The sequence below is a fragment of the Brassica napus genome, chromosome A2 (assembly GCF_020379485.1).
Source record: "Brassica napus cultivar Da-Ae chromosome A2, Da-Ae, whole genome shotgun sequence".
In the NCBI taxonomy this organism is placed as follows: Eukaryota; Viridiplantae; Streptophyta; class Magnoliopsida; order Brassicales; family Brassicaceae; genus Brassica; species Brassica napus.
In genome coordinates, this window is record NC_063435.1 from 24,677,559 (window position 1) to 24,699,232 (window position 21,674).

At 30.3% G+C, this 21,674-nt stretch overlaps 3 protein-coding genes across 3 annotated transcripts; 1 reads left to right on the forward strand and 2 right to left on the reverse strand.

The window, feature by feature from the left end:
• Positions 1-7,820: 7,820 nt before the first annotated feature.
• Positions 7,821-9,179, forward strand: LOC106424347 (AP2/ERF and B3 domain-containing transcription factor ARF14). Its single transcript, XM_013865101.3, has one exon. The coding sequence runs from the start codon at positions 8,050-8,052 to the stop codon at positions 9,028-9,030; it is 981 nt and encodes a 326-aa protein (XP_013720555.2). The 5' UTR covers positions 7,821-8,049; the 3' UTR covers positions 9,031-9,179.
• Positions 9,180-9,968: 789 nt separating this feature from the next.
• LOC106424339 (cytochrome P450 705A1) lies at positions 9,969-13,334 on the reverse strand. Its single transcript, XM_013865095.3, has 2 exons — positions 12,064-13,334; positions 9,969-10,693 (listed from the first exon to the last, which is right to left on the reverse strand). The coding sequence occupies exons 1-2, from the start codon at positions 12,964-12,966 to the stop codon at positions 10,073-10,075; spliced, it is 1,524 nt and encodes a 507-aa protein (XP_013720549.2). The 5' UTR covers positions 12,967-13,334; the 3' UTR covers positions 9,969-10,072.
• A 2,947-nt stretch (positions 13,335-16,281) lies between these two features.
• Positions 16,282-17,358, reverse strand: LOC106424330 (heavy metal-associated isoprenylated plant protein 26). The gene is made up of 3 exons (XM_013865084.3): positions 17,026-17,358; positions 16,862-16,946; positions 16,282-16,695 (listed from the first exon to the last, which is right to left on the reverse strand). Exons 1-3 carry the CDS (start codon positions 17,035-17,037, stop codon positions 16,451-16,453), a joined length of 342 nt encoding a protein of 113 aa, XP_013720538.1. The 5' UTR covers positions 17,038-17,358; the 3' UTR covers positions 16,282-16,450.
• Positions 17,359-21,674: the final 4,316 nt, after the last annotated feature.

Genomic DNA, 21,674 nt, shown 5'->3' on the forward strand with positions numbered 1-21,674 from the left:
AAAGAAACACTACAACCAATCAATAATTAATCTGATACTAAATGGCATCTCACGAAACTAATCGATTTTTATTATAATATATACACTATATATGAATTATATTATTTTTTAGAGTTCAATGAAAGAAGTACTATCACGATGCACATAGTGTATTATATGTTTGAGCAACATAACTATATATACTTCTTACTACAACATAATTATTTATGCTTTTACCATGCTTTTGTTTTTTGATATGATATATAAATAAAAAAATTATTATGCTACTACGATATTTGCAAAGATTAATTATTTATTTGCCTAAATAAACATAATTTTTTTTTTTAACTTTAGAACTATTTCTTTTCAAAGATTACTATAGCTAGAATAGATATTTGCATAACGTGAATAAACCAATTCCAATATTTTTTTGGACACAAAACTAATTTCAATATATTCACTATTGTGAGTATATATAATATTACGATGGGATGATACTTTTACTAATTTTCTATGTATAATTTATTTATGCTAAGAGAATCATGTTATATAGTACGATATGAATATATTTTTAAAACAATAAAATAATTAATTTAATTTTCACAAAATAGTTTTTTTACGGGTTTTAAATTATATATATTTTTAAAAACCATACTCGATTACATATTAGATTACTTGGTTTATCGGTTAGACTTCTGGTAATCATTTTAAATATATAGTAATAGAAGATTAAAAAATATTTATTAAAAAATATTATTATTTAATATAAGTTTAAAAACTATATTAAAAACAGTATAAATCTATATTATTAAATTAGCTAAAATATGTAAATTAATCTCAAGTCTTACCAATTTAACAAATATAACTATTATAAAATGTACACGAAATATAATGAGAAATAGAATAAGCATGACCATCGAATTTTCAGGTTGGTACATATCGGTTCATTTTGAGTTTGAGTCTTTCAGATCTTAGACATTTGGACCTAATTAGGTATTTGATTTTTTTTGTTTGAGTTTAGGTTGTTCCTTTTATGTTTGTATCCATAATTCAAATATCTGTAAAATACCTGTATTTTTGATACATAACAGGTTCGGATCAGTTCGAATATTTAATACTCGAAAAAGATTTGAAATACCCAAAAGTCTAAAAAATATGCGAAAATCCAAAAAATACCTGATACAAAAATGTACCCGAAAACTCAAATGAATACTCAAAAATATGTCATATTATACAACTTTGTAATATAATAATTTACAACAATTACAAAATACTATTTACTATCAAAATTTATTTATAATCCAAAATAACCCGCGCTTTCAAAACGCGGATTAAAATCTAGTAACATGTTAGAACTGATTCTACAATAATATTATAGAAATGTATGCTACGATTTTTTTTTAAACAACATGAAATTTAATCTGATAATGGTACATCTATCGGCGTCTCAACCAACGGCAACATATATATGGGGTGGTGGTCCCAGGGTGTCGACCAGTTTTCTTTCTGTCTGATTAAAATTTAGTCAACAAAAGCAACTTGAACTGAAAGAAACATGAGGAACTGACTGATTATAACGAGCTCTTGGACTTAATTAGTGATTAATTAGTTGAATAGATACTTTCATTTGGCTTGATTTGATATGTGACTTGGATAGAGGTGTGTATAAAATATATGGTGTCCAAGTAGCGCTTACTTTTTCTTTCCCCTGTTATAAATCTTGCAAAATCCGTGACTTGATAATTTTTATTATAAGTTAAAGTTGATAATTAAGTATCTAACTAGCTGATGTTGAATTCAACAAAATAGGTTAGGTACTTCGTAGGTTTATCTCGTACTCCCTCTGTTTTTTATTGTAAGTAGTTTTAAATAAATGCACAAATATTAAGAAAGTTGTTAATTTTTTCAAAAGTAGCATTTGATATATAAATTAGGTGTAGTTAAACCAATCATAAATAGGTATCTATTATTTGATTGGTAACACTATAACCAATAAAAGTAAAAGTTACTTAAAATTATGAAAGCTATTTATATTTTGAAACAAACAAATTTTGCTTAAACTACTTACAATAAAAAACAGAGGGAGTATTAATTATTCTTTTGATCAACATGTTTGTATATCAATATAGTATTCTTAAACAGAAATCCAATGGGTGATTTTTTTTTCTTTTTCTTTTTCCTACAAATACTACAGACACAACTTTCTTTCTTTATTTATTTATAAATTAAAAAGTTCTATAATATTTAAAAAAACAACTATATATATTTACTTGACATATTCGTAAATTTAACATAATTTCTTGTAAGAAGTATTTTAGTCATGCAAAATATATTTTACACTCTTTTTATAATTTTAAAAATAAAAATTCTTCAACACATCTGAATTACTTGAATATTTGTTAGGTTTATAGGATTTTAACTTGAACTTTCATAGGATTTTTTATTTCGTTTTTTTTTTGCTTAAAACTGGAAGTGAATTGGAACTATTTTTCATTCGGATATGTTTTGGATTTTATTAAAAATTGACATGAGTCCGACATTAATTATTCGAACCTATAAATATTACACATAACTTCACTTTTTCATTCATAAACCACAAAATTATTTTAAATATTAATTTATTGGTTTTATTTTTTGGTTTTAATATACATTAACTTAAAGATTAATTTTTATAAAATAATGTAAAATGATATATTATTTATATATACATATTTTAAATTCTATAATACTTTCATAAGCACTTATATATCTATATACTTGACATATTCATATATTTAATATAATTTCTGTAAGCGGTATTTATACACATCATTTTATGCTATAAGAACATATAACTACACTAAATACTCTTATATAAGTTTTAGATAAATAGAAAACATATATGTTATAGTTGATTTATTGCAAATATATATGAACAACTAAAAATACTTTATATTTTAAAATTTTCATAGTATGTTATAACCATATTTAATTTTATATAATGCTCAAATTTTCATTGTATTTATTATAATGATAATAATTATTTTTATATATAAGAATTTGTACTTTTTTTGTTTAGATATTTAATTTACATATATTTAATCATTCGGTCGATGTTTTGAAAACTGGACCAGACCGACTGGTTGGCCTGTGACTCGCTCTTCTAAACGGATTTGAATTAAACCGGTAAACCTAGTCAAAACCGGTCAAACTTGTTATATTTATATTATTTTTATATCATTTTTAGATTCTAAAAATGATAATCTAAAAATGATATAACAATTATAAAAATAATTTTATAGTTATACATATATATATTTACTTAATTTAAAATTAAAATAAAATATAAAATCCAGTTGAATCGGTTGGACCAGTCTAACTATTTATCTAGTTGCAATACTGAGTCAGTGTCAAGTTCAGATTTCAAAACATTGCATTCAATCAAATATGATAATTCGATAAATTAGTTTAACGAGTTTAATCTGCACTTGTTCTATTTGGTCTGCATGATCTTCATTTTCTCTTGATCTGCATTATTCATTCCAAACCTAAGAAAGTGTATATATCTTGGACACACGGTGAACTGATGGCTGTCCGTGTTCATCAGAGTCGGAGCCTCATTCTCCACTGTCTTTGTTGTGCTTTGTGTGTAATTCGGTAACTTTAAAATTCGTTGTTTTTCGTGTGTCCTGAAAGCTTCTATATTTTTTTTGATCTGTCCATTCGAAATTATTTTTAATATATATCATTTAGTTAAAAAAACAAAGAAAATTATGTATAAGTTTATCACCTTATCCTTACGCGTGGACACTGAAAAGCTTGAAAAGACAACTTGGCTAATCAAAACACGTAAACAAGAAGAAAATGCTTAATTGTTTTAAAAAGGACCAATTTTGAAACTGCGAAAATATTGGGCGCCGGAGAATCAGATTGTCTCTCTCACACGGTCACACCAACTCCATTTTTTTAAATGATTTATATGTGTTTTAAAACTACTGCGAACGTCAAAATGAATTAAATAACATATTGTATGGACACATAAATACGAAAAACCCTGATATTTTGTGATATGTACGCACGTTTTGTTTAAGATGTAAGATCAATGTTGACAAAAAAAGATGTTAGATCAACTAATTTGAATCAAAAGATACTAACAAAATTTGAAACTCATGTATTTGTGTTTTTGTGAACGAAAATCAAAGTATTTGTGAACCGTAAAAGTGATACTGTACTGAAAGTATTATGACAGTTTTTAATAGGCCTGAGATTTTAAACAGATCCGAATTTTCCAAACCAAACAGAACCTGAATTTGGGGAGTTCGGTTTGATGTCGGTTAATAATGTAAAATCGAACAGCAAAATAATGATTTTTGGTTAATTCGGTTTGGTTTAGCCGACTAAACCAAATCTTTTTCTTCTTCATTACGAAACGCCGATGTCTGGTTCTTCTTCTTCACTAACTCGTCTCATCAAGATCTTCTTCTTCATCACCTCATCACGATCTTCTTCTCCACAACCTCATCTTCTCTTGTTCTTCATTACATCATCTTCTCTTGTGCTACACAACCTCATCTCTTTCTCCACAGAATCTTCCGCTTTGTCTTTCTGTATGGATTTGTCTTCTTCCATGAGTGAATTAACAAGTCTAGTTCTTCATATTTTTCTTTTCTTCTCTGATTAGTTTGATAAAGTGAGATTCATTTTCCACTTCCATGAGTGAATTAACGACTTTGGCAACAAAAAGTATACCGAAGTAATCACTCCCGAACCGTTGATTCCATCGGTTCAATTAGGTAGTTCTTTTCAATCCTAAATATTCGGAGAACGGTATTAGACCATCTCCAATGGTACACTAAAATTTACTCTATATTTCACTCTAAAATAGAGTAACTCTATTATAGAGTTGGATTTGATCTAATGGTTCACTTTATAATAGAGTTACTCTATAATAGAGTGGAATATAAAGTAATCTTGTTTTTTTATTCCAAATATAGAGTGAAAAATAAGATTACTCTAAATTTCACTATATTATAGAGTAACTCTATTATAGAGTGAACCATTGGAGAAAATTTAACTCGATAATAGAGTTATTCTATTTTAAAGTGAAATATAGAGAAAATTATAGTGTTTCATTGGAGATGCCCTTAACCGAACTGAAATACGTACCCATAATATCCAAATCCATAGACTTTTAGTTTTTAAGTTCTTTATAGCTTCCAAATTTCAATAAACCTTGAAAAAATGGACACTATATACGGCCAGAATTTCAGATAAAAATTGCAATTCTTGATAAATTCTTGTTTGACTCTAGCTTCCAATATATATACAGAGCCGTGCTTGATGTGCATTCAAAAAGGCATTTCCTATGTTCGAATCCCTTTGTGTATATACTCTTAGAATATAAGCTTTTGTAGAAAGAAAAAAAGAATCACAAACCAATAAAGAAATTGTAATGGCACCCACTAACTAATATATGGTCGTATATATGGTCGTATATCTGTTTGTGCATAATATTCTATAGCCAGTTTAAAATTTTATGCAAGTATAAATATATAATCATCAAAGCATACTATTCCTCTGTTTATTTGGTGTGTTTTACATTTGCTTTAGTTTACTTCTAGCAAATTACTGACATAACATAAATCAAAAATAAATCCTCAGATATAACATAAATATAAAAAAAAAACAAATACTAATAATAGCAATGACATTGTACTAAACAACTACAAAATATATTTTTAGTGACTAAAATTATCTCAAAGTTAAAAACTTTATTTTTCACAGTATTAAATACTCTGACATAAAAAAAAAAGAATTCTGGTAATTGAAAACTCAATCTCTTTCTCTTAACATAATCACACTTACAACCAATTGAACACAGAAAAAAATTTACATAAAATTATATATTTCATAAAAACCGATACTAAGCGCAGATCTGCCCTAGTATATCATAAATATATTTACCTTGTTCGTTTTAAATGACAGATATACATAGTCACAAGCAGAGCCTCAATTCGTTTACTTTAATATCGCATTCAACATTCTGCAAAAGTTGTTATACTACGATCAGGAACGATCCTGCCTATACACACATGCTTCCCATTGTAGTAGAAGAAAATAAAACGGAATAAAGATGCTTGAGAATATACGAAGAATGGAATAAAGATAAGGCATATTATCACAAGAGCATCGACCATATTATTTGTATACATGGAGGATTCATGCTTGCAAACGATTCCCCGTGGGAAAAAAAATCAGGTAGATTTGTCACAAGAAAAAATAATTCTCAGTGAGAAAGGAATAACCTTAACAATAATTTCGTTATTGAATCTATTGCTTATGATTATAATAATTGGGTTCTTTAGAACACCATGCTTGTAAATGAGCCTATCAAAAGCTCAGGGGGAATGAACTTCAAATATTATTCAGTTTTTCATGTAAATCATTTTTTATCCACCCTGCCCCACTTCCCCATGCAGTGCAGAACAAATTACTATAACTTTTCTGGTTATGAACATAATAAATTAACACTAACAACATATCCCCTTGATGAAATAACTATCAAACATTTATGAGAGAAAGGACAAAGTAAGAGAGAGAAAGTAGAGAGAAAGTAGATCTAGGTTTCCGGCGAGCGGCCGGCGCGTATGCGCACGTGCCGTTGTCGGAGACCCTCGTATGGCCGTCTGTTCTTTTGTGTCCATGTCTTTCCGTTGTCCTCTCCCGGCTTGCCTTGCCTGAGCTCTGGTTGTATCAACGTCCGGTTGGCGCTAACTCGTTGAGTGAAACGACATCAACGGTGTTTGGGATACCGGTGTGAAGGCGCAGTCGTGTGGAGGTGGAAGTTATTTACCGGGGGATGGAGGCTACCAAAGCCCCGTCGTCGGCTCATGTCTCCGGGGGGTGGTTTGGCTTCTTCAGCAACGCTTCGTCGGTCTTGTCTCCGGGGGGTACAGGCTTCCATAGCCGTGCGTCGTCGGATCTAGTGGAGTTAAGTGGTGGTCCGCCCAAGGTTCGTGTCGGGATTAGGGGTTTGTGTGTGGTTACTTGCGGCTCTCTTAAGACGGAGGAGATCTCGAAGAAGATCGATGATGCTCTCCGCATAGAGGTAAGAAGGTTTGAAAAAAAGTGGTTTCGGTGGTGGCTCTATGGTTCGAGCGTCGGCGAAACGATGGTGACGACGCTCAAGAGAAGAAGAGCGGTGGTTCTCGGCTCGCCTGTCTAGGGTTTGATGCGATTCAAAGTCGGAGGAGACCTCTTTGGATAGATAGAACTCCCCGGCGTGAAGATGGAGCGGTGAAGAACGGTTAGGGTTTCGTCGGAGGCTTGTCAGTATTTGAGCTCTGGCGAAACGAGGGGTGTCGGTGAAAAGTTCCGGCGGGTTTGCGAATCGGTTGCGATCAAGTCGAGGCGGGCGACGCGTGTCACACTGATGCTCCAGATCTCTACACGTGTGTCGATCCCCAGCCTCTTTGACTCGCGTATCGGGCAAGCTGCCCGGTCTCCTTCGTTTGGGCCGTAGACTATTTTCCCTGTTATTTAGGCCTCAGCCGTAAAAACTTGTTACCCATGTAGTCATTGGGCTTTTTGTTTAGGTTCCTGTGTACTGTGGATTTATGCCGACTGGGTTTGGCCCTTTTGATTAATAATATAACAATTTGAGGGAAAAAAAATAACTATCAATCAAACTGTGGTGAAAGTTGGTATGTCAAATGAAATGGAATGCAGAATAAAAGATGTACTGTATTCTTTATTAAAAATAATGAAAAATATTCTGATTGCATGAATCTTCTTGTGAATTTAAGTTGACCCACAGCATACACACACAAAACCCATACACACGCCCATATGTATACTTTATCACCTTAAAACATACTGCCATTCTACAAATAATAAAAGGAAATAAAATTTAAAATTTAAAACATTAAATATATACATGCACTTGATGTTTTCTTATTTCCTTCTTGTCTCTCTATATATACACGCTATTGTCACTCACGTTCACACATACATTTCATACAACATTACCAAATCTCTCTCTCTCTCTCTCTTCATTCTCAAATTTCACAACTTTCTTGTGATTTCTCTAATATGGAAGCTGTGAGTAGTGTTGATGAGAGCTCAACAAGTACTGTATCCATCCACACTTCGGCCAAGATTATACCGCCGCCGACGACGGCGAAGTTGTCATCTCCGGCGAGTTTATACAGAATGGGAAGCGGGTCAAGCGTGGTTCTTGATTCCGAAAACGGCGTCGAAGCAGAATCAAGAAAGCTCCCGTCGTCAAAGTTCAAAGGCGTCGTCCCTCAGCCAAACGGAAGGTGGGGAGCTCAGATATACGAGAAGCACAAGCGCGTGTGGCTCGGGACATTCAACGAAGAAGAAGAAGCGGCGCGTGTCTACGACGTCGCCGCTCACCGTTTCCGCGGCCCTGACGCCGTCACTAACTTCAAACTAGACGCGACGTTCCGTAACGGTGACGGAGAGGAAGTAGAGTTCTTAAACGCACATTCGAAATATGAGATCGTTGATATGTTGAGGAAACACACTTACAAAGAAGAGTTAGAGCAGAGGAAACGCAAACGTAACGGTGGTAACGGAGACACGAAAGAGACGGCGTTTGCTAACGTTACGGTTGTGACGGGGTTTAAAACGGCGGAGTGTCTGTTTGAGAAAACGGTAACGCCGAGTGACGTCGGGAAGCTAAACCGTTTAGTGATACCGAAACACCAAGCGGAGAAACATTTTCCGTTACCGTTAACCGGCGACGACTCCGTGAGAGGGACGCTGTTAAATTTCGAAGACGTTAACGGGAAAGTGTGGAGGTTCCGTTACTCGTACTGGAACAGTAGTCAAAGCTACGTGTTGACTAGAGGTTGGAGCAGGTTCGTTAAAGAAAAGAGACTCTGTGCCGGTGATTTGATCAGTTTTAAAAGATCTAACGGTCAGGATCAAGAGTTGTATATTGGGTGGAAGTCAAAGGCTGGGTTGGAACAGGATACGGGCCGGGTTGTAGTGAGATTGTTCGGCGTTGACATTGCTTCGATTAAGTCTCGAAAAACGATGTCGTAGTGAAGGAAGAAACGGAGATGTCGTTGAGTAATAAGAAGCAACGCCTTGTAACTACAATTTAACAACTCTCGTTCTTTGTTTTTTTCCTTGTAATTTCTTGGAAACAAATTAAATTTCGTGGAAACAAATTAAATTGTCTCTGTTAAATTCTTCCGAGTCAAGTGAGTGGTGAACATTGTAAGTTTCTTTTTTCCTTTTTTCTCCCAAATTTATATGCAATTTGATGTGTTTCAAGGATTCAAGAACTTAAAACACACATTAGATGTCACAAGAAACCCACCTCTAGCATGTGGAAGAGTATCCCCTCGTTTTCCTGTTGCTGATCAAATACAAAGGTAGAAGAATCATCTTGAAGGAACACAGATTTGATGATGGTACAAGATGATAATGGAATCAGAGAAATATAAGTTGGTCTAGTGGATAGAACTCTTTGATCACCTAGTTGGGATTTAAGAGGTTACAAATTTGATTTCCGTTGAGAAGGATTTGTTATCTAAAAGAGAGAATTAATATAGTTTGAATCTTGTTGTAGGAAGATGCACATGTCGTCAAACCTTAGACTTCCTAGTTATTAAGTTTTTGTTTGTGTTTGATTGATTCCTGTAGAAGGGACATGATTACATGTGTTTTTTAAACCAAACAACCAACAACTAAACTAGAAATTACGAAGCTAAATTACTAAATTATTTACCAATTTATCCTATAACAATATCTAGCTCTCTTCTTGATTTATTTCTAAAGCTAAACTAAAGTTTTTTAATGACGGACTCAGACTTAAATAGATTCTCTAATGATAACTTTGCTGCGGAAACTCTTTTGTTAAGACAATAAAACTTTGATTAATTAGTAAAGAAATACGATCGTGTTATATTACGATTCTAGTTGTTAGTGCTAGTGACTTTATATGTCATTCGGATTCAAAACATGTATACATGTGATACGTTGCTGATAACAAATATTTTAAGTAATAAATATCTTCCGAACCATTATTCATTTAAAAAAAAGAAAGAGAGGGAAAAACTCGAATTCATAAACCAAGAATCTACAAATTTGAAGGTAAAATATTCAAGATTCGAGGAAGAGGAGTGCAGTTAAGGGGATGAGCCAAAGCCAAGAAAGCTCTTCCAGTAGCCTCTTCCATGTTAACCTTAACTCCTTCAACTTTCCAGTCAAAGCATTGCACCATAACTCCAATAGTGATCCCTCCTAAAATATAGGCCACATTTGATCCAGGACATGCTCTCCTTCCAGCACCAAAAGGAAGAAAGTTCAGTACATGCTCTCTTCTCGCATCCTCTTCCCCTAGAAACCTCTCTTGCTTAAACTCATCAGGATCCGTCCAAGAATCAATGTCTCTCATCACAGCATAAGCATTAATAACAAGTGACGTGCCCTTAGGTATGTAGAACCCTCCGATTTTACACCCTTGTTCAAACTCTCTTGGCAAGAGAACACCCGGTGGGTGTAATCTCAGAGATTCCTTGATGACCGCTTGCAAATAAGGGAGTTTTGGTAGATCAGTTTCTTGGATCAACCTTGTTTTCCCTACAACGGAGTCTATTTCTTCTCTCAGTCTCTCAAATATTTTATGGTTGTTGAGGATTTCAGCCATTGCCCATTGTGTTGATTTTGAAGAGGTGTCACCAGCTCCAAAGAAAAGCTCCTACAGTTGTTAATATATACTGTTATTTTGGTTCAGTGGGTGTGCTAAGTACTCGAGGTGAACCATATTTTTCTGAAAATGGATCAAATTTTTTAATAACTTGAACCTGTATTACTCTATCACTCAAAATGAAACCTCAACGAAACCTGAATAATACTCCATTTGCTTTATTTTTTATGATGTTATATCTAAAAAGTAAAAACCTAAAGATTAAGAAATTTAATTTTTAAAAAGCATTGTTAAAAACAGAAATTAAAAATAGTTCAACCAATCATAATAAACTGTAAAATGTAATTAGTTAAGCAATTTTTTTCCAAAAGTTAAAGTTAGCATAGAAAGATCAAAATATCTTATTTTTTTAAGAACACAAAATCTTTAAAAGCATTTTACATTATAAAACCAATGGATTATATGCAATTGAAAAAATTAAGGGATAAACCAAAATATTAAATTAATAATTTTAATCAACCAGATAAACTAACAAAATTAATAATTTTGATCAAATATATTTTAGTGTACTAAATTTTTAAAAGAGTTATTAATTAATTTCTGTAACATTTCTTTTATCTAAAACCAAAGTGAACCGAATTTCAAAAACTTTCAAACAATTTTTTTTGTAAAAAAAAGTCAGTTCTATTGGGGGATTATTTACAAACTGAAACATTTATTTTTGATTATTTTGGGTATTTGATAGTTTAGATAGAGGATTTTAGGATTCATCTAGGAACCACTAATTTTTTTTGTTCAGATGGATTCAGATAGTTTTGGGTTCTGGTTAGTTCGGATATTAAAATTAGGAACCGTTTAATACCCAAAAAATCCAGGCTTTGTTTGATTTTGGTTCGGTTATTTTAGATAATTTGGATCAGTTAGATAAAATATCAGGTTCAATAAAAAAATGATCAAATATCAGGCTATTCAAGTAATTACAAGTAATTAGGATGATCCAGATAATTTTGGATATTTCAGATAATTTTGGATAGTTCAGGTTTTTAAATACTTTTGGATATTGTAGTGGATTATATATATATACATATATATATATATATATGTTTTTTTTGTTATGTGTTATATATAATATTTCTATATATTTGAATATTTGTTTGGTTTTTGTATGGCTCGGTTTGGTTATTTTGGATATGAAAACATATGAATTATTCAGATATTTGAGGGTTTCGGTTTGATTTCTGGTTTTCGTAATTTGGTTTGGTTCCGGGGCAGATTTCCGGCTGAAATGTATACACCTCAGTTACATTGGTCTGGTTACGGTGTGGATTTTCGGATCGGAGTAAATGTGTAGGCCTAACCGCCTAAAAGGAAACTAAAAGCTCAGTGAAATATTATACCAAACGTGAGAGGATTAGACTTACCGCTAATAACGCCTTGATATGGCTCCTGTTGATCTTATACTCTGCATCCTCGTCTCCACAAGCTGCCAACAATGCGTCCATAATTTCACTACCTTCATGCTCGTCCTTTTTCTCTTCGTATCTCACAATGATCTTTTCCAGTAGCTCCCCGAACCTGTATGAAACATTCATCACCTCCTTTTTAAATGGTGGTGAGATCCTGAGCTTCTCAAGCGGCTTACGCAGTACTTGTTGCAAAAATATCTTCTGTGTCAAGGCAGCGATCTCGACACTAAACTCAGAGACTCTCTCCTCCTCTGAGAAACTCATTCCCAAACTCATCTTTCCGAGGATAACGTTAACAAGTCTCAACGCTTCCTCACCTATCTCAACGCTCTCTTTCTTCACTGCCTTATCAAGCAGATCTCTGTAGAACCTCTCTACCTCAACTTCACGAAGGCCTCGTGACCGCTCCAGCGCCTGGGGTCCAAGCATTTTAGTAGTGATAATTTTCTTTACGAACTTCCAGTAATCTCCATAGGGAGCTTTGATGAAGCCAGAAGAACCAAACACAATGCACTCATCGATGCCAATTGGGCCATGGGAGGAGATGCTCATGTCGTGGTCTTTGAAGATCTCGTAGGCAACCGAGGCAGAGGAGACGAGAAGGATGCGGACATTGAAGATGCGGAGATGGAGCAGAGGTCCGTACTTGGATGAGACTCTTTGAAAAGACTTGTGGAGTGAAGTAGAGAAGAGAAGGTGAAGGTGACCGATGATAGGAAGAGAAGGAGGGCTCGGAGGTAGGTCAAAGACATTCTTCGGTTTCTTGAGGAAGAAGGCAAATAGAAAAAAGGTTGAGAAGATGCATAGGAGGATTAAGATAAAACTATTTTCAAAGTCAAGGCTGGTCATAGCTTCCATTTTTGCTCAAAAGAGAAGACGAGGGAGATGAAACAGAGGAACCTCTCTTTTTTTTTTTTTTTTTTGAAAAAGGACTTTCATAGTTAGATGCAGTGTTTTGAAATCCGACCCGGACCCGCGGTTGAATCGGTAAACCGGGTGATCCAGAAAAAATCCGGTTTGAGTTTTGTGAAAAACCCAATATTTAAAAACTCGCAAAAATCTGCAAAAATCCGGTAAAACCCGGAACCCGGTACCGGTTGAACCATCGGTCGAACCAATAAATAACTTTTTACTTCTTTTTTTTTTAGTTTTTAATTATGTTTTATATTCTAAGTTTCCAATTAAGAAGTTAGGTACTGACAAAAAAAAGAAGTTAGGTTTTCTTTTTTCAGTTTTATATTTTTGTTTTTTTAGATTTTGATGAAAATTTTACTATGTCACCTAAAGAAAATAAAGTAAACGACGGTAGAGAGAACCAAAATTAATTGATGTGATTTGGTGTTAGTTTATTTCCGTTATTGATAATTTATTACAATGATCTTTTACTTTTGGTTTATTTTCTATTTGTAGTTTAATTTATTATTCACATTAGGCATTTAAATAATAAATATTTATAAATGTTATGTTTGGATTTATCTTAGATGTCATAACTCTTACGTTGTTAGGAAAATTTTTAAATAGTTCAAACTATTTTTTTTGATATTTTGTATGTTAGAAATAAAAATATAAAAACTAAAGTTAAGTATTTTCTAAATGTTTTTAAACATAAAATATATACATATCCAAACTATTATTTTATGTTTTAAAAACATTTAGAAAATATTAAACTTTAGTTTCTATATTTTTATTTACATAGCTGATATATTATTATATAATAAAATTAATTCATTTATCAACCCGCAGTTCACCCGTGATCGAACCAGTGACCCAGTAACCCGGTAAGTCGTCCGGTTCTGTGTCCGGGTCGGGTTTAAAAACATTGGTTAAGACCATCTCCAATGGTTCACTCTATTTTTTACTCTAAAATAGAGTGACTCTATAATAGAGTTGTGATATATTCCAATGGTACTCTATTTTAGAGTGAAAAATAGAGTGATGAACAAACAAAAAATAACTTACTTTATATATAGAGTAAACCCATTTTTTACTCTATTATAGAGTGGAAAATAGAGTACCATTGGAGCATTTTTACTCTAAACTCTATTTTAGAGTGAAAAATAGAGTGGGGTTGGAGATGCCCAGGGCATCTCCAACCCTACTCCATTTTCAACTCCAAACATCATTATGGAGTAAAATCTTCTCCAACCCCACTCCATTTTGGAGTTAAAAATGGAGTAATGGCTAGGGTTACTCCATTTATGGAGTAATCTTACCCATTACTCCATTTTGGAGTTGAACTTTTTTTATTTATAAAATGATCCTTTGAATCTTTAATGTTTCTATTTTTTACTTAAATAATATTTAAAATGATACAATAACATGAAATTGCAGAAGATGAAAATGAGCGTGAACTTGATGCACCAATTGAACTTGAAAGAGAAGCTCCACCTCCAGATATTGAAATTGCAGAGGATGAAAATGTCCGATTTCAAAATTTTCTTGCTCGATTTAGGAATATCAAAAATAAAGAAACTCATTTTTCATTACGAAATGCATTAGTTGATCATTTGTGGAAAAAATATTCTAATGCTCATTGTTGAACCTATATATATGTTGTCTTTTTTAATGATTTCTTGTACTTTTTAATAATAAATATTTAATTCAAATAATTTATATTTTAATTATTATCGTAAACATAAAATAATTGGGGTTAATTGGTAAATTTTTATAAGTATAAGATTTTATTTGCAATTATTAATAAAATAAAAATGAAATTATTTAAGAAATATTATTTTTGGAGTATAAAATAGAGTAATACATTGGAGTAAAACCTTACTCCATTTTGGTGTTGCACCATTTTGGAGTAAAAAATGGGGTAATACATTGGAGATGCTCTAAGTGTAAGGAACCTCTCCTAGTCCATTAAAATATCAGAAGGTGAGTTAATGGAGATCTGAAAGTATATAATAGTAATATCGTATAATGAAATTTTATTTAGCAATTCAACGTGACAGACAACGATTCTAGAGATTCGGGATTCTCGTTGGCAAGCATGCCGAAGAGTTATGTCACTGATGGGTTTAGCGTTATCATGATTTTAGCTTTGATGGTGTAACCAAAGAAGTATGGCCTGGTCCGCTTCAAAACCCGTTTAGGTCTGAAAAGTCGAACCAGTCAGCAGCAAACCAAAATAAAATCTGGTTCTGCGAATAATGTTCGATGAATAAAGGAAAAACTAAAACTAAAACTAAACTAAACATTTCTTACAAGTTATGGTTACTTTATTCTTTTGATTATTCTATAATACACAATTCTTAAAAATATCGATTTATATAAATCTATGCAACATATATTTGATGCGCTATTTCCATTGAATAAAATTTTATGAGCCTATTATTTTTTGTCTAATTTTATTTTAGTTTTCTTTGTATTCTAAAGTTACCATATGAGAAAAACTTACTTTTAAAGTTTCTTATATCATCATTCTCTACATGAATTTTTTTACTAAATGTTTTAGATTAATTTATTTCAGATATGAATTACTTATTCAAAATTTAAAGTCTTCATTCATCAAAATAGTTAAAACTCTTAAAATGATCAATTCATTGTCTTAGTTTTTTTCAACAGTTGCGTCTTCTAAATTTGTCATTTTCTTTGACAATTATATCTTGATAAACTTAACAACTTGTATTATAACTTTATGCAATTTGTATGATGACAATTATTTTTATAACATTATATTTCTGTAACCGTTTTCTGCTGTTTAATCTTCGATAAATCTTATATTTTTATGAAGGTAAATATATATGTTGTAATAAGAAAATTGCATATCTAAAAATATTTTTTCGGTAATCTTAAGGTCAACATTGATTTTTTTATTTGTAATTGTAAACGGATTTGTTTACAAGTTCCTATTTTTTTTTCTAATTTTTTTTGTAGATCAATAGAACACCTCTTCAAATTTGTTTGTTCTTCTTTTGAGTATCTAACACTCAATATTTTATCTTTTCATAAATCCCTTGATTGATGAGTATTTTGAAATAAAATATAATGTAGAATTAGAATAGTTTCAATTTACTTTTTGTTCGTGTAATATATTTAGTAATTTGTGTATAATAAAATATATATAGTTAATAAATAATAAAAATAAATAACTAAGTTTTATAAAGTATTTATAAATAATTTTTGTGTATATATTTTTAATATTAAAAATTTTAAATTTTTCGTAAAATATTTAATAGACCCGCGTGAATGCGCGGGTTTGTTTTCTAGTATTCTTAATATCAAACTAAATATACCATGGATATCATGTATCATGGATTGTATATACAAACTTGTTTCTTCTGATGTTATACATACATGGTATAGATGATAAGAGACCAAATGAATGAAAGAGAAGTAATTAACACAACAATGGTGTGCTCACCTGATCAGGTTGTACGGGATATTCATACTGCGGTTCATACGGTGGTTCATGGTAGTGCTCTTCTTCTCCTCCGCCGTGGTCGCCAGAGAGATGTTCAATCTCAAGAATCTCAACCCTCCGTTTCATTTTCTTCTGCAGTTTTACTGCAATATCCGATGGTCTAAATTGTCCACACACAATTATCTTGCGTTCCTTTTTCTCGATCACGTGTGTCTCAACTTCTTCATAAATAAACATCAAGAACATGTATTATATAATATTAGTATCGCATTCTTTAGCTTTTCATCTCAACATTATGCACGAACTTCAATTTTGATTTCATGCCATTCCTCTTGCTCATTTTCTACAAATTTGTTTCTACATGATAACGATTATATACCAACCAACCTTTCATATTGATGAGATGCCTTCTTACTTTTCTACAACATGCATTGCAATCCAAGTTTATCCGCATAACAGCACAACATAGCCTCTGCTTGTCACCTCGAACATCAAACCAAACACAAAAAAAAAAAAAAAAATCTAACAAAAACAGACAAAACAAAACAAACCTTTTCCGACATAGGAGGAAAGAGCAACAATGTTTTAAGATATGTTTATGGTCAGGACAATAGAGATTTATGATAAAATTATATATTAAGCTTTTGGAATCTGATTCTCTAACTTAGGTTGAGCAGAGAAGATACACATAACCCAACTTGTTTTGTTATGTTACCTATGATCATTGTAGAAGCATCTAATAATATATCTGCCTTGTTTCTAGATGGTTTCACAAAACCGGGGATAAAAAATGAAATAACCGGTTGAAAAGAACGTGCAAACGCTACCGCAACAACGTTTCCCGAAACCGCACCTGTGACCGCACCCACCGCATTTTTTAATGTCTCCAAGAATATTACGACAATGCTTCCTGCAGCAATGCAATGTCTCGGATACTATAGCAGTGAGACTGTGTGTGTCGACAAATAGCATTAATCTTTTTTTGAAACACAAATAGCATTGAGTTAGTTGAATATTCATCTTTTTTTTTTGTAACAAGTTGAATATTCATCTTATTAACCGAAGCCACAGATGGAGTGTCATGTGATGATGTATGTCATTTTTCCGTGCTTATGCATGAGTAAAAATATTTATAAAATAAATATACTATAATAATTTACAGTTATTTGTTTTAATTTTAAATGAATTTATATTTATATGCATAATTTATATTAGTAATATTATGATACTTTAATTTAATTAGACATATGATTTTAAATATGTTATATCTAGTCGGTTTTATTATTATTTTTACAACCAATTTTGTTATCATTTGAGTATATTATTAGATTGAATCTATTTCTCTAAATTTAACTATATTTTTCATTTTAAATATATTAAAAATATAATTAATTTTCTTATTTGCATTTACGTTGGTAACTTAAAATATATATTGTGCTTAGAATGAAATATAAAATAACTAAAGTGTCTGATTCCAAATTATGTAAATTAATATAACGATAATATTCTACAGTCTCATGCATATATATAAATTTAACAAAAGAACTAAATTATAACAGTTTGTTAATATTTTATTTCCATTTGTTAATATATTTTGAGTCATTTATAAAATAAATTATTATTATATAATTATATATTCTTATTGTAGTTAAGTCTATGATTTTAATATAAGTTGGATTAGTCGAGTCACTCATGTTATGAGTATATTGAGTTACATATATAGTTTTTCAAATTCAAACTGAAATATAATTATTTTTATTATAATTAAATAAAATGAAATTAATTTTATATATCGTTTAAAAGTGCATGTAGTTTCATAATATTTATCAAATTATATGTTTATTTTTAAAACAAAAATATCAGAAAATAAAGCGATGATCAATATGAAGTTACATACATAAGTAACTAATACATTTTTGGAAACTCATGAACACATATCAATATTTACAATAATTAAAATATTTTATAAATTCTAAATAATTTCATGCCTTAGATTTATTACATGGTAAACTGAAATTTATTTTGAATAATCCTAAAAGAATTTAGATTTGAATTGGTATTTTAATTATAGTCATATTAAGTTTTAAAAACATAAAAACATAAAATTTAAAAGCAAATTTAATATTATGAACAATAATAATTTTAATAATGATAAAATATAATATATTTACCTCGCTAAAGTATATAATGTTATGTTATTTTAAAATATTTTATAATTATTTGATCAAAAGATGTTTATTGCTAATTATTTTTATTTTTTAATATCTCTTAAAAAATAAGCAGTTTAAAAAAAAATGTGATTGTATTTTAAAAATCATATTATATAAGTAAAATATAATTTATAAAAAACATTTTCCTGTTATTGAAAGATATTATAGTTAACTAAATATATGAAAAATAAATAAAACATTTCAGTAATACTAATTATAAACTATTTTTAGTCAATTAAACATATATCAGTTTATGTTTCTTAAACATAAACTTTTTTTTTCAGTCAATTAAACATAAACTTTTTTTTTTTTTTTTTTTTTTTTTCATCAAAAAAGTTTATGTTTCTTAATTATTTTATGTAATCATCTAAAAAAATAGATAGATAAGTAATAACTATTTCTATTACTTTGAAAATTTATTTTTTGTATTGTTTAAAATGATGTTCTAAAAGAAATAATATTTATTTTTCTAATATCGAGATTATGTGTGTGAATGTTGTTTTATGAAATCACATTATATGCAAATACATATTTTTATATAAGAAAATATAGATATAAATAAATATTTTATTACTTCAAAAGTATATTTTATGTTATTTAAAAATATTTTTTAAATGGAATTTTTCTACCTTGTGAAGTTTCCTTTTTAATGAAATCATATTTTATATACACATATTTTTGTTTTTAAATTTGTTTTTTAAACTTTATAAATGTTTCTTTTTTATCATATATGTTATTTGGAAAATTTTAAAAAGGAATTAAATAAAAATTTCAATAATAATATTTAAATATAATATTTTTAATTCATTAAAGGTATTTGTGTAATTAACCATCGTGAGAGTTAACATGAGCGTGACACATAAGAAATTAACTTCTCAAATAATATTATAGAGATTTAAGGTAATTTGTAAAAATTTACATAACGCCAACAATCTATCTATATATATAAAGTTGGTTTTTTTCCTTCTTCTTACAAGTTGCAGGGGTTTTTTTCAACACGTGTCATACATGTATTTTATTTTACATTTTAGATTCTTCTTCTTTTAGATTATTACAATTTGGTCAAGTATTTTCTAATTGTGAATTATCTAATTCTTTTCGCACTAACTATTATCGTATGAAATTTGATAATATATTTTATCGTTCACTAAAATTGAAGATGAATAAAGAAATAAATAAAATAATAAAAATATATTTTACATATTTAATTTACTCACAACTAAAAATAACATTAATTTTGTTATTTTATTGTTTTTACCATTTTCTATTATTTAATTTATAAATTATATATTTATTTAACTATTAAAAATAGATAATGAACAAACTAATAAGAAAAAATTAGAGTGCAATACATAATCTAAACATAAAAATTTCACAGTCACGGAGAAAAAGCAAATCTATACTATATAAAAGTTAAGGCTATACCATTGAGGGCGTCCACGTAGGATTTAAAACCTCCAATCGTATTAAGACAAGTCATCATCTTAATTTACAATTTCCAAAATATCAAAATTTCCAAAACAAATATTTATTTCAAAAAATATAAATAAGTATCAAATATGGTAAATTAACAAAAGTAAAAACATTATTTATATAAATTAACTTATTATCTATAATGATATTCGAATTTAACATAAAATAAGTAATAAAAATATTAATTATTTTAAAATCCAATACTTTCAAAAAATTATAAATATAGAAATCTAACACATGATTTTAACCACCAATTATATTATGACAAATCATCATCTTAATTATGTTTTTTTAATATCAAATTATTCATAAAATTGTTTATTTCAAAATAAAATGAAAATTGATATTGTATACTGACAATATGTCAAATAAATTAACGAATGAATACAGTTGATATTGTATTCTGACAATATGAAGTAATGCTAGCAATCAATTTCTAGAATCTCACGGATGCTAGACCAATGAACGAAATGTCAAGAAGTCAACTTTAGAAAAAACATTTCCAGTTTCTTTAGCTTACGTATATATCACTTAACTACTTTGTAAATTTTCACAAGAGAAAGAGTCAATAAAATCATATACCTGAACAAAGCCTTGGCGTCCACGAGATAATGAACAAGCAAGCACATACCTAAACAATTGAAACTAGACTTCACTTACATCATGTGATTTTCTTCAACTAAACTACAAACAATTTTGAAAACACATACATACCTGAGAAATTCAGAAAGTATAATTACAAAGAAATCTGCTACACTTGAAATGAGCACCTTCTGAAGCACATGCATACCTGAGAAAAACAGAGTTCATTAGTCTTTTACTTCACGTTGCGAGTGGAAAGTGAGCGATACGTTATATTCATAGTCTTTTTTCTTAAGACTTTCTTTATGTCTTTGAACGTTAATTTCTATTCAACTAGTTAAATATTTTTAAAGACTTTATGATATCTGTTTTCAATTTCATACTCTTTCTATTCCGTTCATAGTCTTAGCCTCTTAGGTTTATGTACCTGAGAACCTTTTATAAGCCTTAAGACTTGGTTCATGGTCTCTGTCTTAAGTCATTGGTGAGTTTTCCCAACCAACAAGTCAAAAACCCAACTCAATGTGTGGTTCATACACTCTGTTTTAGGACTTGGTTTAAGCCGTTGGTTGTTTTCCATCCAACAAGCTAAACACCGACATATAGTTTGTGTCTAAATACTTTGTCAAGGGTTGTGGTGAAGTAAGGAATCTGTTTTTGATTCGTATTAACTCTTTTCAGCATTTGTTCCGTCTCTGTCCAGCGAGTTTTGGTTCATAGTCTATGTTTTAAGCCGTTGAGTCTTTTTCTAAGAACCCTTTATAAAGCCGTAGGTGGTAGAATTGTCAAGATTCAGTCTTTTCTAAAGACTTTTCATAAGCCGTTGGAAGTATTATTGTCTAAAAACACTTCATAAGTCTGTGGGTAGTAGTTCTATTGTCTAAGACTCTTCATAAGCCGTGGTAGATATTGGCTAAAGACTCTTCATCAGAAGT

What these genes read in the sequence shown, in the direction of transcription:
- LOC106424339 (XM_013865095.3), bottom strand. Translation starts at nt 12,966, where the DNA reads ATGGAAGCTATGACCAGCCTTGACTTTGAAAATAGTTTTATCTTAATC. An exon ending in ATATCAAGGCGTTATTAGCG is followed by an intron (nt 10,694 to 12,063) that starts GTAAGTCTAATC and finishes TAACAACTGTAG; the next exon opens with GAGCTTTTCTTTGGAGCTGG.
- LOC106424347 (XM_013865101.3), top strand. Translation starts at nt 8,050, where the DNA reads ATGGAAGCTGTGAGTAGTGTTGATGAGAGCTCAACAAGTACTGTATCC.
- LOC106424330 (XM_013865084.3), bottom strand. An exon ending in GCATCTCATCAATATGAAAG is followed by an intron (nt 16,696 to 16,861) that starts GTTGGTTGGTAT and finishes TTATTTATGAAG; the next exon opens with AAGTTGAGACACACGTGATC.